This window comes from Branchiostoma floridae, chromosome 2, assembly GCF_000003815.2.
Source record: "Branchiostoma floridae strain S238N-H82 chromosome 2, Bfl_VNyyK, whole genome shotgun sequence".
In the NCBI taxonomy this organism is placed as follows: domain Eukaryota; kingdom Metazoa; phylum Chordata; class Leptocardii; order Amphioxiformes; family Branchiostomatidae; genus Branchiostoma; species Branchiostoma floridae.
The window spans coordinates 15,621,896-15,640,050 of record NC_049980.1 but is presented as its reverse complement, the minus strand read 5'-3'; the positions used below and the strand labels follow the sequence as shown (position 1 = coordinate 15,640,050).

General features: G+C 39.2%; 1 protein-coding gene across 3 annotated transcripts in view; it reads left to right on the top strand.

Annotated features, from left to right (window-relative positions):
- LOC118409831 (RNA polymerase II elongation factor ELL2-like) overlaps nucleotides 1-18,155 on the top strand; it is a 40,256-nt gene that overhangs the window by 5,280 nt on the left and 16,821 nt on the right. Inside the window, exons 2-11 of one of the 3 annotated variants that reach the window (XM_035811182.1) lie at nucleotides 1,089-1,133; nucleotides 1,546-1,664; nucleotides 5,236-5,364; nucleotides 6,789-6,823; nucleotides 7,468-7,684; nucleotides 7,871-8,006; nucleotides 8,411-8,520; nucleotides 9,979-10,069; nucleotides 14,689-14,814; nucleotides 15,426-15,606. In XM_035811182.1, the coding sequence (XP_035667075.1) occupies nucleotides 1,089-1,133; nucleotides 1,546-1,664; nucleotides 5,236-5,364; nucleotides 6,789-6,823; nucleotides 7,468-7,684; nucleotides 7,871-8,006; nucleotides 8,411-8,520; nucleotides 9,979-10,069; nucleotides 14,689-14,814; nucleotides 15,426-15,606 (1,189 nt within the window). Of the gene's footprint in view, nucleotides 1-1,088; nucleotides 1,134-1,545; nucleotides 1,665-5,235; nucleotides 5,365-6,788; nucleotides 6,824-7,467; nucleotides 7,685-7,870; nucleotides 8,007-8,410; nucleotides 8,521-9,978; nucleotides 10,070-14,685; nucleotides 14,815-15,425; nucleotides 15,607-18,155 lie in introns of all 3 variants that reach the window. The other 2 variants (XM_035811183.1, XM_035811181.1) reach the window with 2 other exon arrangements.

Genomic DNA, 18,155 nt, shown 5'->3' with positions numbered 1-18,155 from the left:
TTTGTAGTTCCATAGAATTTGAAACTGGTGTAATTCATTTAAACTCACAGAAAAGGCAACAGTTTATTATTGAAAAGTATTGCTTTTGTGTAAATCAACTGAAACCACCAATGATCCTAACAAAACAGTGGGGATTCTCAGCAAATTAACTACTTGCTACAAGGGTCCTTTTGTCATCTGATATCATTGTCTCTTATCAAATTTGCATGACAATTGGTTGGATGGACACCTGTATGTCCTATCAGCTGTTGTCTTAGAACTATTCAGGCTTTCTATGAGCTGTCTTGCAGATCCATTCATTATGGTATTGAAGCTATTTAGTTGTTTAAATGTATGGTTGTATGTATTTACGGTGATTCCTAATGATCAGTATTTGTGGCAACATACACAGATAATTAAGTCAGATCAAGGAGGTTATAACTTACATAGGATTATCTAACCTCCTTGGTCTGATTGGCATACTGAACTTTACACAACACGAGTTTTAGATCTGGTATAGACCAACCACATTTGGGTATGAAAAAGGTAAACTGTAAATCACCATTAATGTTCACTCAGTCACTGAGTCACTCAATACAGTGTTTATATGATTGTCATGAATATTCATTAGGACACATCAGGAAAAGATGAGGAGGCTAGTATCACTATGACTACCAGCTTTATAGTTTGATGAATGTCTTTCTGAAAGCCATGTGATTAGTATTGTTTCAAACATCAGGCAATAGCTTTACAATCCGTAAACGTTCATGCTATTCCATGAAGGTTTCAGTTAATATAGATGCTGATATTAGGACTTTATAATCATGTAGTCTGTCAATAGCTTTGTTGTCTGTGTCTGTCCCATACCTCGTCACACCCTCAAAGAAAAGTGGCAAGGGGAAGATTTGAGCAGCTTTTCATCAATAGCTAAAGGCTCAAACAAACAATTCTGATTTTCAGTGTACATGCTTTTGTCTAGCAGAATGGATGACCAGAATTGTCTGTTTCAGCTCACTTATGTGTGGTCTTGGATTTACAAACTGTTCTCAATCAGACATTGTCATGTTGATTTGTGTTATTGACATTTGTCTTTTTGTCAATTTTTACAGGGAACTCACCAAAAGCCAAGTATTCAATTTAGAAACAATGAAGGGGTGAGTATGGCAAAGAAGCTTTAGTTCAGGAATATGATCTAGTTTGATTGTCAGATGCTACTGCCATCTTCCTTGTACTCTTCTTAGTTGAAATGTAGTCTTAGCTTTAGCAGTCTGATCTGTTTGGTTGAAAAAAAATTCTTATTTTGTTATTTGTGAAAATTATTGTGGATGAAAGGTGTGTAGTTTCTTGTTCCTAACGATTATCTGTGAAAACTATTTGTGCAATAAGTTGTCCCATGTATAACTTAACTATGTAAGTTTTCTGTAGTATTACTTAACTGTGAGCAAATTATTTTTGCAATAAGTTGTATGAGTTGTCCCATGTATAAGATGAATTTTTGTCCCTAGTAGAAATACTATCAACTCTGAGCAAGTGATTGTGACAATAAACCAACTTTTTTGTATGCAGGTTATTATAGTCCCTGTTAGGAAAAGTGCAGACAACCCCCAGGGAACAAAGACTTTTAAATTCACCCTATCCTCTGCACAGCAGGGTGTTACAGAGTGTGTGCAACAAGGACGCAGAAGGTGAATATCCTTACTTCGTAATGTTTCATTTTTGTAGTCAAAACTGCCCAAGAAGACCACTCAGGGGACTGATAAAGTCTGGTCTGTGTGGACAGATGGTCACTATAGACAGTATTCTTGATGCATCTGTCAATAGGAAAAATTATGTAATTTAAGCTATGGTCACATTTTCGTACCGAGACCCGAACGGAATGTTTGAGGAAACAAAAAATTTAAGTTTATATCAATGAATATGCACAATTTGAATAATCTTTGGTATGTTCAGTGTTATTCGTTGTTTTAAACATTATAGTTTCATACTTTTTGTTCTCCAAAACTACCTGGATGGGCCCCGGATTGGAGATCGGACTCTAGCATTAGACTTTTAGAGGGACTACCAAAAAGTAGTCACATTGGCCAGGTGGTCCTTAAGTAGAGGCGGTCCCTTGTACAGACTTGATTGTATCATTTTATTGGTTTGGCCAACATGTAGCTGAGTCTGTCCTTTGAGTGAAAGGCTTTCATCATCAAGTGTGTGGAACTGATGGGTTCGGCCATCAGGCAGCAGGCTTTAGCCTTCTCTTATCAATAATTCATGCAGCAGGCTTTTACATGATGGTGTGTTCTCATGGAACCCTGGACTGAAACTGTGACAGAAATTCTACAAAAGATTGGACATACTAGTATTCTGTCTGAGTCTGACAGATTGCAACACATAACCAGCAGACTGAAGCTTTCAGAACGCTGGCCTCTGGGCTGGGAGTGGACTCCTCAAACTTGTGGAATACAGGTGGAAGTGTTACCCATTTGTAAACACATAAAACCACTTCTGCAGCTCTGAGTTGTAGCATTATCCTCATTGGAGAACCTGTACGTGTAGAAACATGATGAATTATGCAATATAACCAATGAAAACAAAGAATTCCTTGATTAGGATGCCAAAAATGAGGTTACTGTTATGCAAAAATTCAACATCACAGGTCTGTTGACTACAAGGAATTAGACAGTGGTTTGTCTGTTCATCCAACAGTGTCTGACTTGCTAATAGGTTCCATTTTGAAGGTTGCTTGAGGTTAGCATGTTTGCAGTAATGGAAGACAGGTGTGGGTGTGGGTAACCAGGCAGGTCACAGGCCCAGACACCTGTGAGAAGTGGAAGGCAAGAATAATGAATATGAAACTAGAGTTCGGCGACCTCATACCTCCATGAAAATTTAGAGCTTTCATAAATTTCATGCAATTGACTAACACATTAACATAATTTATGCATGGTGTTGTTCATCATTGACTAACGTACACATGTCACAATTATAAAATTCCCATTATGAATCATAAAGTGGTTTTGCAATTTTTTACATAAATTATGCAAATAAAGTCCTCATTAACATATTACCGTATCTGCTTATATTTCACCTATCATAATTAGCATGTGTTAGATGTATTGAGGTCCAGTTATTGAAAACAATGGAACTATACAGTTTCCTCATTAATTATGCAAATTAAGTCCTCATTTGCATAACATGCATATCATTATGAACATCTTTGCCCAAGCTACCTGCATGCTTAAAATGATGGCAATCCGTCGTTCCTTTCCGCAGTTATCCTCTTTGAAGTGTCTTGACAAAAATGCCCCTGCAGTTCCACAATTAAATGTTAGGGGACTGAAACTTGCCCCAATTTGTCATGGCACTAAAAGCTATCTACCACCTAAATGTCAAGACCATAGCATGTCTGAAACAAGAGATACATTGAAAAAACTGCTATTATAGAATATTCTCATTAATTATGCAAATGTACTCCTATTTTGCATAATTAGTACTTTATCGTGTACAATACTGTCTAAGGTACCTACATACCAAAAATCATGAAAATCCTTTGTTCCCTTCTTGAGTTATCCTCTTCAGAAGTTTTTGACAAAAATGCCCCTGCTATCCCAAAACTAGACGCTAGGAGGCCCAAACTTATGTCATTTCTTCCTGAGCACAAGAGCTATCTAACACTCAAAAATCGTGACCATAGCATGTTCAGAACACCGAAATAGCAAAGCCGGAAGTTGCGCTGCTGTACCAAGGGGAGCCGCTAGGGGGCCCAAAATCTAATCATTTCCAGCTTTTATCACACACTACCAACACACCAAGTATGAAACCAATCCACCCAGCCATTCATGAGTTATCTTGTTTACACACACACACACAAACACACAGACAGACAGACAGACACACAAACGCAGGGTAAAATATAACCTCCATGACATTTCATGGAGGTAATGACATGTTGGGGTAGACACACAGGAGCGGAAGTGCTTAGGCATTTTTGGCATTGACTGTCAGGACATTTTTTGGCACACTTTTTGGTCTGGTTGATTTGGCTTGCTATCTGATAAGATAAAACAAGTCATTCCTTTCCTCTTCAAGAGCAAGGGGAAAGACAAAACTATATACAGTACATGTACTTGTGAATTCATTCAATCAATTTCAATATGATTTTATTTCACAGTAGAAGGGAAAAAAGTTTTTGTAGTGTTTAGAATAAAGGAGTTTTTTGTAGTGTTTAGAATTTGCTGTGCAAACAGTAGACATACGAGGGAGACATTTGCATTGTGATAAATTTGTGGTCCAGAGTTTTAAAAACCCGCAAAAGTTAAAAGAATTTACAGTATATGGTTAAGAAATGCCTCAATCACATATATTTGTGCCAAGAAACTTGGAAAAATGTCTGCTTGGAGACTAGTGTTTCTGTTAATTTCAGTAGCATGAAAGTGGATATTCAATGAGCAGTCCAACAAACTGTTTCAGTCTCATGGATTTGTAGTTATATGTATAAAAAATGTCTACAGTTTGAGCCTACAAAAGTATCTACAGTCAAAACTGCAAGAAGGCTACTCTGACAGAGGACCAATGGAATCTGGTCTATGGACAGGCGGTCAGTACAGACAGGATTCTTATTGCTTGTGTCAGTGGCCAAAACACCAAAAAGTAGTCACAATGGTCAGCTGGTCCTAATGTAGGGGTGGTCTCTTGTAGGGGAGGGGCTGCTAAATCGAATTGCCCATTCCCTACATGGTTAAGCCATGTCAAACAATCACTTAAAAACACATTTACCTACATTTCAAACCTCAAGTCTTTACCCCCACTGCAAAGCTGGATTTGTTAGGTTTGTTTTGGTTCAAAAAACCCGAGTTCAACTCCGGCATTTTAACGAGCTACAGCCAGATGATTGTCATGATGTCAGGATTGCACCCCCTCCCCTAATGGATCAGTCCATGTGCCAGTCTCGAATATGAAGGTCACTCATAGGTCAAAGCATGCCAAAGGTCACAATTTTTGGCAAGATTTTAAAAATATACATGCTTCAGTCACTCTTGCAGAAATATAGACCTTTGTGATCGAAATTTGCCCAGGGAAAAAAATTATCTAAAAGAAACAGGCTAAGGGTAGGCACTGGGCACTTTCTGCGCAGCTCCGGAAAACAACTCCCTCCCCTGTACAGGTTTGACTGTATACCTATATATGTACATATATTCTAATTGTATATGTGTTAACAAATGTATATGCTGCAGTATTGATTTTTTTAAAATACGATTGTGTTCCCAGTCTCAGTGATACCCAGCTACACCAGGTCAACAATATTCAGCAGAAGCTGACCGTCCACGCCACAGAGGACGTGTATCAAACCACCAGACAACGGGTCACTCAGGTCGAGGAGGAGTGGAAGAAAAACCAGTAAGTTCTTCAGATCAGGGGAGATTCTGGTGGCCATGTAGTAGGCATGTACAGAATGCTTTTCATGTGCAGAAGACAACCACAGTCGGGGTCTTGCATCCCCCCTCACAAAATTATAAGATACATAATCCATGGAGACACTAGTTCCTGCGTTTTGAGGAAAAATTTATGAAGTTATGTTTTCCCTCTGTTACTGCCAGGTTAATGAAGGGTCGCAGCCTCGCTGGTTTCTCCCCAGAAAAAAAGACACTGTCCTAGTTGTAAGTTTAAATATAGCATAGCCTAGATCACAGCATAGGGGGAGAGGGTACTCTGCTAGCTAGGTCACTGTAAGATTAGAACCTTATAAGTCAGGGATCCACACATGGTTTTACCTAAATAACAGAACCCAAGACTGTACTGTTTATTCAAGTGTTCTTGTCTGTGGCACCTTGGCCTTGCAATGACGTATTTTAGGCATTGCAAGCAAATACAGATACTGGCAGATTTGTCATGAAAACCTTCCTATAAGCATTGAGATATCCCTTCAAAAGCTATTGAAAATGCTGCATGCACTTAAAATGTTAAACGGGTACAATTCTCTGTGGCTGCAACAAATTACATTTCACCTTCAACTTCAAGTGAAAATGTGTGTGTTTGAGGCCCAGCTAGTGTAGCTGGCACAGAGAACGCTGGTTCTGTACATACCAGTACATAACCTAGAGATTAAGGTAGTTACCTCTCAGTCTCAGATCTGTTAGGAATGTGATTACTAAGCACATTCCAACCTTGAAAGCCAGGTTGTCAGAGCCAGACATCTAAGGTCATGTCTAACTACATGTACTACCTTTCATCCTTATCGCAGAAGTATGGAGCCATGTGCGGCATAAGTAAGGACCGTGGAAACAGCATCTAGAATAGAACAATATGGGGACAAGATGTCAGTTGTTCATATAAGTTTAACACCCCCTTTCCATTGGAAGCCGCTGTGTGATCAAATTTTCAAAGACAAAGAACAATCTTTTTTTTTACTCTTCTTTTTATGAAATCATATTGCTCTCAAGTCCAGGAAGATTAGCTACCTACTTTAATGTATGATTGCTAATGGGCTTAATAAAGTATAAAAGTATATTCCAATTTTAAATCAATGGCCACACAAATGTCATTTTTGCCAAAGTCTAATATATTGGTATCAGAGGTGCCAAAAAGGGTGAATAGATCTGAAAGGTAGTTAGATAGTATACAAAATAGCCAGAAATGGTAGCCTAACATTCGTGATGTGTTTAGTTTGTAGTCAAGACATTAACACATCTGGTAAACAAGATATTACAGAAGTTGATTGTCATTACATGTATATTCTTTACTACCAGATCTCTTGGCAGCTACTGTGTATCTACCATATGCCAAGGACAGAGAAGTAACTCTCTTGATTTCATTTTTTCTAGGACTAAAGTATTGGATAAACTAGGACCAAAAATAGGTAAGTTTGTCATCTGCTTTGAACAAACTACATTGTATTATAACTGTCTTTTAGTTGCTATTAGCCAGGTTGATTGAATGATAGTTAGGGGCTGTTCTCACTTAGCAGTGTCTCAAATTTGTTAAGAAGGTTGTTGCAGTATTGTTGGCATCTGATAGGTGGCACTTTTTAGCCATGTTTTCAGTCATACTTTGACTTAGGTGCTCCCAGTCATTGATGGTACCAGTGTGGTGATGTGACCCAAAATGGAAACAAAGGTGTTCGAATGGCTATACGCTCCAATTCCCTAGTGTAGTAAGTTCAAATATGTAGGATAGAATAAACACTGGCTGTAAAAGACAAGACACTATTGGTTGTCTCATAACCTTTTTGAGGCCATACAGGGTCCGTGGGTTGCTATCCATTGTGTATTAGGCACAGTATCGGAAAACGAAGTCATCACTCTCTTTCCACTTCAGTGCCTTTTACTTCCCTAATCAGACTCCTTGGTGGAGTGAAGAAAGTCACGTAAAGTGTTTTTGTCAAGAACACAGCGTCTAACCAGGAAGGCCAGAAATCGACCCCCTCTATCTCATGTTGGCCAGCCTAGCCACTGGACTATTTTATGCCACTAGTTGCTAATTAATTTCTTTCTTTAATGACAGGAAGGAAAGTAAAGATCAAACATCCCAGCCAGCCCATCCCACCAAGCCGCAAACACACCAAAAGTGCCATTCATAGCTCCTCCTTCAACAGGATTCAGAAACAGTCTGCCAAACGGTCTTTACACAGTGTTAGTACTACCAGTAAACCTAGTTCCTCTGTGAATAGCTCCAGAAATAACCATGAGAGACAGACTGCTGTATCCAAGAGACCATGCAGGTGAGCATTGCTTGTTTTAGTCAGATTTCCATCATAATTGTATGATTTTTACTGGAGTCAGCATATTGTACAGGACCACTGTATATTGTACATAAACATGTGATACTTGAAAAAAAAATCTTGATACTAGTAGATGTTGTGGTCACCAGTATTTGATCTGTGAAATTTTGGTACACTGTGGTGTAGATCTGTTGTGCCTGTTAATAGGGAGAGAGTCATCCACCTTTTGGCCATGAAGCCTTACAAGAAACCTGAGCTCATCTTGAGACTGAATAAAGACGGCATCAGTGACAAGACGTTATTGCCAGACATTCTCAAAGAGGTAGGCTCTTTTGTTATACTGGTGAAACAAATTATCAGCTTGATGATACTGAAATGCAGTCCCACATTGTTTGAAAAAAAGATATGTTTTTGTGTTTGTCTCAATGTGTCTTTCTAGTAATGCAACTAGTAACCTCTAGTGGTCAACCTGTGCGTGTGACCACCTCTTCATAAGGATCACCTGTCCAATGTGACCACTTGGTGGTCCCTCAGAGGATTTATTTTTTATATTACCAACCAGTCCTGTGCTTAATGACTGTCCACATATTCCTCTGTGTTTGACATTTAGCTGCATGTTACAACAGCTGTAGAGGACAATGCTTGCTGGAACTAGACATTTTCCCCAGTATGTATATGTTCATAAAACCTGGTGATCACCAAAATGACCTTCACATTTGTCCACAGATAGCAACATTAGGTAAGGATGACAACTACACGCTGAATAAAACTGCCTTTAGTGATGTCCAGGAAGACTGGCCATTCTACACCAGTGAGGAGAGGCAACTTGTAAAAAGGTATGGTCCAGTATTTGCTTGTGTGTTATGTCTGAACAAACCAACTCTATAGAAGGACCACCTGGTCGGTGTGACCACTTTTTTTGGTGGTCCTTCAATACTTTTTTCCATGGACACCAATATCAAGTCCTATGAGTGGTCTTCTAGGGTAGTTTTGACTGTAGAATTGTTTGACACTGGTGTTGTCCCTGCATTTGTTTGTATGTCTGAAGTATTTTGTCTATGGCAATATTGTCATATTCAGATAAGATTCTATATCCAATTCGACACTCATCATCCCTACATTTTCAAAATCTAGGCATCATAGATATTTATTTCCAAAATAAAATAAAATGTATCTTTTTTAATGTTTTTGAATTCCTGTGTCAGATATTGGGTCATCCTTGAAAAGAACTTTGCAAGGCCTAATAAGAGTATCTGGGGCTTATTGGGCCTCCTGTCGGAGACATGGCTGTTGGAAGTGCTCCTGAAGGCTTGATGTAGACATGCCATAATAAGTGTGGCAAGAATGATTTGAAAGGCGGGAGGTAAGATGGGTCTGATCCCAGTAATAGTCCCCCAGATTGTGATCAACATGGCCGTAATCCTGGGGTAACAATTTGCAGTAATTCGGACATGTCGGGGCGTGTAATGTCGCACATGGTGCCAATATTGTTAGCAGTAACGAACTTGATGGATCTCACTGGCATTGTTTTGCCTTGATGAACAGGCTCAGACTGCCTCCACTATTAAGGTTTCTCCCTTGAACTTTGAACTACATCTATTATACCCTATTTATCTATTATACAATAGTATACCAATACTACCAGTAATGTCCTGAATTGAATTATAAGTTGTAAATTATTATTAGAGCATGAAAGAATTGGCATAAAAAGACCCATTTTCTGCACAGGCTGATCGTTGCCTGCTTTTGTATATACCGATCCTCACCTACCTGCTTTTGTTAACTTATTCCAGTGAATTTGTCCTGAGAGTTTTGATTATATATTGTTGTAATACATACCTTGCAACCTGGGTTTGCCCTTAGTCCTTACAGCCTAATTGGGTAGCTGTGGCTAAATGGAATAGTCCAAACCTGTGTATTCCAAAAATGTTATCAAGTTCAAAGCGCTGACATATTTTTACAGACTGCCTACATTGTTTCCACAAATTAAGGCCGATAACACAATTAGTTCTAGCCATAGGAGACTATACCAAGATACACTGAAACAAGGCCTAAAAAAAAGTACTTGCACACATTTCACCAGTTTGACCAAACTGGGAAAGCTTCGACCCTACCTGTTCCTTCTATCCCCAGAGTCTCCAAATTGGACCCAAAAAAACTCAAGGAATGATTTGCAAGGACATTTATTAGGCACTATGATGGTATTCCACGTTTGGGCCCTGTGCTGCACAACTGGACTGTGATGACAGCCTAGTAAACAATCATTTTTTTATTCAGGCTGTTTTCTTTTTCAGGCGACTTGCCCAGATGCGACAGTCCCCCTCATGTTCCCCGACGACCACCACCCATGACAGTCCACCGTCCCTCCAAGGTTCTTCTTCTCAGGTAAATGCAGGAGTGTAGAACAAGAATAAAACTGTTCATTAAGTGCAAAGCTGTTCCGTTTAACAACAGTGCAATGGCCTAGTGGGGAGAGTGTTTGCCTTACAATGTACATTTGGTAGGTCGTTAGTTTGATCCGCTGACCCAGCCTGAATGAGTCGTACCAAAGATTTTTGAAAAATGGTTCATATTGCTTTTTCTGCTTAATAATGAAAATTTGGGAAAAAGTATGGTTGTTGAACCACACCACTACAGCTGTAGAAGTGATTGCACAAAATGTGTGTGTCCAAGTGCAACAGAAACTGAGATGGGCCCTATGTCATAGTATGTGCTATCTGGAGTTGGAAGGACTTCATGATTCTTGGCCGTGCCTACAGTTTTCTTCAGAATGAATGACCCACTACTTTGGACATGTGACTTTGGTAATGGGCCAAAATTGTCATGGTGATACAAACTTCCAGACTTTCCATCCATAATAGAATGTTGTATCATTCATTCATTGTTATAGTATGACATAATCTATGTTGCTGCTACCATTCTATGGAGAGCCTGTCTTGACTGCACCATAACACTGTCCTTCTTGAGTTTCAGAATGTTTGTTATTTGGTGATTGAGTCTAAAGTATAACATCTATAGAAATGTCTAAAGTGTGGGTTCTATAGAATTCTTTTCACATGAAATCCCGTGGATTTGAACAGTGGTTCTTATAATCCTGTTTGGCATGCATTCATGGTTATATACAAGCCCTGAAACTTCTTTTCATAAATGTAGCCATGTATACACTCCTAAGTAAGATTGATGTTGGTATTCAAAAGTGTGACATTTTATGCCCAAGAAATAATGTGCCTGCATGTATGTACTACGGGAAAACAATACCAGAGCTAGTAATAAACATACATCCTCGAACCTCAAATTTGTATCCTGCGGTTATCATAGATGAAGCAAAAAGATTATGGCCAGATGTAGTATTGGGTTACTGGTAATTCACAAGGGCTCATATATCCCTCTGTATAAGTAAGAAGCCTGCAAGGGGCAGTTTGTGCACTCTTTTCACATCTAAGCTTGAATGGAGCTTTGAAGATCTATTTGAAATCGTGTCTGCCTGGACAAGTTAATTTCCATTTATCCTTCAAAATGGGCCGTACAAATCCTCCCCCATCTCTCTGGGCCATTTACCTCAGGTCTCCACATCTACAAGGCCCAGGCACGATAACGCGGGTCACGAAAGTACCGCTTTGAGGTCAGGCACCGCAGGCTGGCCCAAGTATGTGATAAGTCCGAAAATGGAGCAGAAATGGGAAAAGTCGAGTGGAATGATTACTTCGATATCTGGAAGTCCCTCCGGGCAGATCTCTCCATCATTCGTACCTCTCACCTGGATGGGGCATGAAACGGCACCGCAGCTCTACTGCAGGATCCAGGCTTTTCCACTGCTTCAGACAATTTTGTGGGTCTATCAATTGAGAAGTCGGGAGGATCACCGGGCCATTATCTAAAGCCTCATCACCACCGATAGCAGGTCCAGTTGACCAGTCCTCTGCATTAAAACTATGCATCCACACAAAGACAAACTCCGATGTAGCTAGGAGCTAGTATTTACATGTATATCCAGCTCTGTCCATTTGAACCTGTGTAGTTTGTCACAGGACTTTGCCATGGGTTTGTGAACTTTTAATGTGTCTGGCCTGGATGGAATGGCTGCATGCATCAGACGGGGAATGTAGAGTTGTAATTGTTGGCAGGTTTTACCAGACTCTGGGCTTTAGCATGATTGCTGGAAATGCCCAGAGTACCATTTGGCAGACCAGTAGGATATGTACTATGTAGCAACTTCTATGAAGGATGTGCCTAGACATGGCAGGATAGTTAATAAGACTTTTTCTTGGTTGTTAAAAAAGAAAGCCTTGATTGTTAGGTGCGTGTTTGTAAGGTTAAGCAAATCAGACTGATGTTTTTTTGCAAAGGACAGAAGTATGAAAATTCAAGTATAGAAAGATTGGCATTATGTGAATTTACCTCACAACAAATAACTGCACAATTTACAAAACCAGTTTACTTTCTTGTTTTGCTTCCTATTTTTTGGCCAGGAACAAGGGAATTGGATTGGTGTAACCCTAATGGCATTCTGTTCTGCCTGTTTATCAAATTTCGAACGTCATCTGTCACTGCAAACTGAATTATTACAACCATTCAGCTAATTGTTGTATCATATTCAAAATTGAATCACATTACACTGCCTATTTTCTAAAACCATCAATTTTTGTTAAATTATAGTGCTTGTTATGATATATTACTGTCAGTACATATACATGTCAGGGTCCAGATTACAATCTGGCACAACCAGTGATTCTACCAGTAGATACCTCAATCAGAGTCATTGTAGTAGATGTAAAGAGATTTCCTAAGAAGACACTCAGAACTTTTCAACTTCTTTACAATTTACATCCCTTTAATAGATCAATAGAGTGTTAGTCTTTGGTGTATGATGATGAACTTGTTATAGCCTCAGGCAAACTAATGTAAAGCCAGGTAGTAACATTCATGTTTGTTAGTAGAAAAATGTAAGGAGAACTTTACTGAACTTTTTTCATCTTCTGTCAAAAGATGATATCAGAAAATCCTTCAGACATCTTATAAACAGAAGCAAAGTTTTTCAAATGCTGATGACAAGATTAGTGAAAAAGTTTACTTGATTTTCTGTGCAATGTACTGATGTATAGGAATGCCTGAGGCAAACTTCAAGCATCAATAACATAATCTTTGTGTAGACAGCTATATCACATAACTGAAACTAATTTTGATACTATTCCTATGATTTAATCCTTGGTAGATCCCGCCAGACATGGTTGGCAGGAGGATATTGAAAATTAGGAATTTGACAGGAGTGATACTGATCTAGTTGCATATTGTATTATTACAAAGAGGAAACAATACAACATGATATACTATAGACTGATTGACAACGTTAAGAGTGTGCCATTTGCACATTTTCCCCCAGTATGATAATTATTATTCAAAGTTGTTACTTGTTACAATCAGTTGAAATTCCCTCGCCATATTTTATGTAAATCCATTAGTATGGTTTATGTTGTGCTGCATAGTATGAAACTGTATGTTATAGTTTATGATTCCGGCTAGATAATGATGATAAACTCTGTAAGAAATCCCAGAGGGACTCAGTGTCTACAGAAATGCTGTGTTATTACATCCATCATTCTGCAGTTCTTCACCAGGAGGTAATAAGGACTGACGTTATTTCCCTGTCGGCATGATAAAAGTAGACAGGATGGGGTCTGACGCCAGTTTACTGCTGTTCAGTATAATTTCTAGTCTGGATATGACATATGGAAGAGATGAAAACTTTGTCAGATAAAATTGCCCCGGCCAGCATTGAGCGGCACATCAAGGGATGACAGCAGTGTTGTCAAGTGGAGATAGTTTGGGTGGTGCATGGATGTTTGCTTTGATGGGTTGGTGATTGGTTAGGCTTGCCTCAACAGATTGGAATTACATGTTGGTTGCTTTGCTTTTTACAACATATGCTCAGCAGGGCAGTGCCAGAGGCATTTTCAAACGATATGATTTTACTGTGCAAGCCATTTGTGAACATATGATTGCGAAGTAAAACTCTCAAATGACAACTTTTACAAGTAAAATTTCCAGCAACCAAGGAATGGATGATAATATTTGTGACCAAGCCTCACTGTTGCATTAGGAAAGTCTACCCAGATGAATATAATCTAATGGTACAACGAGTTTGCATCCCAGCGTGTTCTTTTTATCCTTAACTGATAGGAAACATAATTTGATACTTTTATAGATAGTCCTCTGTAGTGACCCCAGATCCAAATAGTGACTTTTATGTGACAATTATGATGTGCTCTGCCATTTTGTGGTTGTTTTATTGAGAACTCACAGTGACTTTCTTTTTACTCTCTGTGCTTCTTGTTGTGCATGTTAAGCAGTTACTGGAAAGGGGTTTTCATACTTTCATTCCTTATTCAAAAAGCAAGCCAAATCAATGCATGTTCAGATGTGATATGAAGTCCTGTTTTAGACAACTTTGGTGGGCTCCTTGGTAGTTTTTAAAGATTTAATGCTCAGTAATGTTTTTCCCAAAAGTGTTTCTTCTAATTGACTTCCACAGACTTGTGGGATAGAGTACAGCTAGTATGGTAGTTCAGCCACCGTTTCCCTTTACCTGACCAGGTCATTTTGGGGACAATGTAGGCATGAGGGGTATCTCCAGTTTTAATGTTTTATCTGCCCTACTCATTGTGAACCAATATTGTTGATTTTTGTTGTTAAACCTGTCATTTAGCTTATGTAAACTAAGACATTTTCATGTCATTAAATTCAGATTTTTGTGACAGACTGGGTGTGAAATTTTTTTTCTCATTCTTTGCAAGGAGGGCCAGGTCCCGAGTACAGCCCTGGTAGGCATAAAGATGAAAATTGGCATTGAGATGCATCACACCATAGGAATCCAGTAAATATGTGGATTCTTTTTGTATGTGTATGAATGCCTGAAGTTTGTTCATATCCTCTAACCACTGCAAATGAACAGTGACCGAGGAGGCTATGATGTGGTATTGAATGGCACATGTTGTTCCCCACAGCAGACCGTCCAGGCCTCCAAACGCCCCCTTGACAGTCTGGACCAGCAAGTCGCCGCCAAGAAGCCACGGGTCAGGATCAGTGCAAATACAGGCGCCTTGGGCAGCCAGAACTGTGCAATAAACTCACAGGTGGGTCCATCAGTCATCAGACTCCTCTTGGGGAGCTTTGTCTGGGTGTTTTTGAGGAAAATCTGTACCATACATCAGGTGGCAGACTGCTCTGTCAGGAGGATAGATCTTTGGTGCTGCATTCAAGAGGTGTGTATATACATGACTGTATAAGATGAAGACAAATACATGGATGCCAAGACAACCAAGCTAGGGCATTCCAGTAAAAGTGGGATACATAGAATACTAAGAGAAGTCATACAGTTTTCGTCATCTCAGATAGCGACTATTTGCAACTATCAAAAGTTTAACTCAGAATAGTAGACACACATCCTGGGATGTCTATGCTCATTCTAATAGAGTTCAGATTATTATGGTGAGCAGGTTGTCTATTGTCAAAATTGTGCAATTCCTGGAACAGCTCTTAGAGTGGATGTTTTGCTTCAGTGTAGGAAAAACAGTTTGTGCCCGAGCACAGTTGACCGGGGAAGTCTACATTTTCATAATATATCAGGAAAAACTAAAATTGTTTGTGACGGTGCATTCATGTATGTTGGAGGTACATATGTAGGAGGTCATTGAACTTAAGATGTAAGAAGACATTGACCTGTTGACTGTTAACTCCCCTGCAGGCATTCCCAGTGCAAAGTAACGAAGCCACTTCTACACAGTCCACACCAAGTCCAGACTCCCAGGTGGACGACAGGTTTGATGTGAAAGCATTTGACAAGAAAGAGGAGGAGAGGGCGCAGCGGAAAAGGGAAAAGACTAAAGCCATCAGGAGTGCCAATGGCAAAGATGGGAAAGTTAAAGGTGAGTGGAAACAGGCTACTATCAGGCCGCTGTACTTAGGTTGCCTGGTTTGAGTGTTTTATTCATCTGAGGCAAAACTAATGTACAACTGTGTTTTATTATTTGGGGCTGATCAGTCTGCTACACTAATAGCAGAGACAACTCAAATGTTTGTTTTCTGTGTATCAAGGAAACATATCATTTGAATCCAAACTGTCCTTGGATACAGTTGGATACACCCCCATCTCACCAGTGTCTCTCACCCCACCCAACTGGCCCACCATCTTACTGCATCATCATCGCCTTCTCCATGAAGCTCTGTCAAGTTCTTCTAATAATGTCCCTTTTCATTTTTTCCTATTTTCCTGTGTAGTTCCTCTGATTTGAATTTCTTAGGTCTGTCTGGATATCCTTTCTATTCAATTTCCTATTAAGAATGCACATGACACACAAGTTATCCTTTATGCTGTAATCCAAGAAAAAAAAATTGTGGCCTAAGACTAGGAGCTATTTGTGTGAATTGTGCTACTTCCATTTGTGACTGCATTATACAAGTGCTAGTTTTCTTCAGATGTTAAGATTTTTATGTCGTCCCTCTCAAGCTGTGTGGCTAACGGGTTAGGTCTTAACATGTCGTGTCATTATAATGATGGACATTGAACTGCACTGTAACAGACAAAGGGAGGCCCTTGTAGCCCTTGGTGCCAGATATAAGGCACCAGACTGTCTGACGCTGGAACTTTCACCTACATCACAAGGCTCAGGATTTCACCATAACCATTATCCGCTGTCCTGGAAAGAGAGCTGTTACACAAGATTCAATCAAACTTAGAATAATGGTTTAAAAATGCAGGCTTTTGTTGGAAGCACTGTGATTCTTCAATGCAAAAGTGTTGCTTTATGTATCTTTCCCCTTAAGAAAAAAATGCTTTGTCTAGAGAGAATGTTAATCTGATTGACAGATGAGTATTGCAGCCACAGGTACTTGCATCTGGCTTTCATGCTTTTCCAAACTATTTTGGACATCAAACACTCTAAACAGGATCATCACTCTGCTCCAGCCTAAAGGTAGAAAGGAAGTTTGGTAGAGGACGTATGGGGTGTTCCAAATGTACTATTAATAGTTACACTAGAGGACGTATGGGGTGTTCCAAATGTACTATTAATAGTTACACCTGGGCCTTGATTTTTTCAGGAAGTGCAATATTGTAAGACAATATTGTATGCATATTTCAATAATGGCATCATCAAGTGTTGTGGGTCAAATCCATTTTCAGAGTATAAATTTTAAAAAACAACACATCTTCAGCCATAAAGTACAAAAGGTATATTTTGGCTGAAAATATTCATGTGCTCACTGCTTTTCTTCACAAAAATAATATACTGACTAAATGAAGGAAACATGTGCATTTACTAGTCTATTATTCAAGCAATATCTTATTCTTCACCTATCTGTGAGACGTTATTTAGACTTGAGTGATTACCTCATAAAAATGTCACGGAGTCTGTAATTCCCGGCAGTGACCTTGGACTTTACTGCCTAGTTTGGTTAACGACCTAGGGTTGACAGATGACAGGGTTTAGAGTTAACGTGCAGGTGCAGGAGTTGTCTACTTTAAGACTGCAGAACAGCATGTCCCACTTGTCAGTGACGCATGAGGGGATTTGGGAGGGATATGGTAAAGTCCCGGGCTCAAGACCAGAGTTGGCTTAATCTGTAGCAAGGGACCAATAGTCCTGTGATGAGTGTAGAGAAACACCTATACAGAAAGATGAAAATGGGAAGTGGAATGATTTTTTAATGCTCATACTGTAGGGAGGTGTTATATCAGACTACATGCCAATGTAATGAAGAATGTGTATTGGGAAGGACGGATCAGTATCTGCAGTTCTTACCAAAGTTGCTAGTTGGTACATATTAAAGACAGTATTCCTGACTGGACAAGTACCACTTCACCTGTCTATTATAACCTTTTATGTTTCATTATGATAATTTTGAAAATTTGTTGTCCTTGAATGGTTGAGAATTAATACACCCACTAATGAATAGTATTTACTGCTATTTCTGTTTTCTAAACCACTTGTAAGCTATAGAATATTGTACACCACAACAGTAGATGTAAAATGATACATGATATTCCAGTGGCCTATTTATGACAATAATTATTCTGCACCCTCTTAATATCTCCATCCATCACTATATTTACTGCTGACTTCTCTGGGAATCTCTACTTTGCCCTTGCGTCAAATCTGTCAGATGTCAATGCTGCAGTGTCTTTACCTAACATCATTAAAAGGTGATAAATACTGTTGTGACTTAGTGGAAATGTGTAGATAAGAAGGGAGCACCTTTGTTTATCAGACTGATGACCCAGAATTAGTATTAAAAATTTATGAGTCACAAAGTGTGCTGATGCTTCATTTTTTTGGATAAATGAACTACTGAAGCGATTCTAATGAATTACACATATTGGATTCCAGTACAGAAAGCACCCAGGCGTGGATTATGGCAAACGTTAAGTCTCCTTTCCTTCCCCATAAAAATCCCCATATACTGACTTGAATATGTA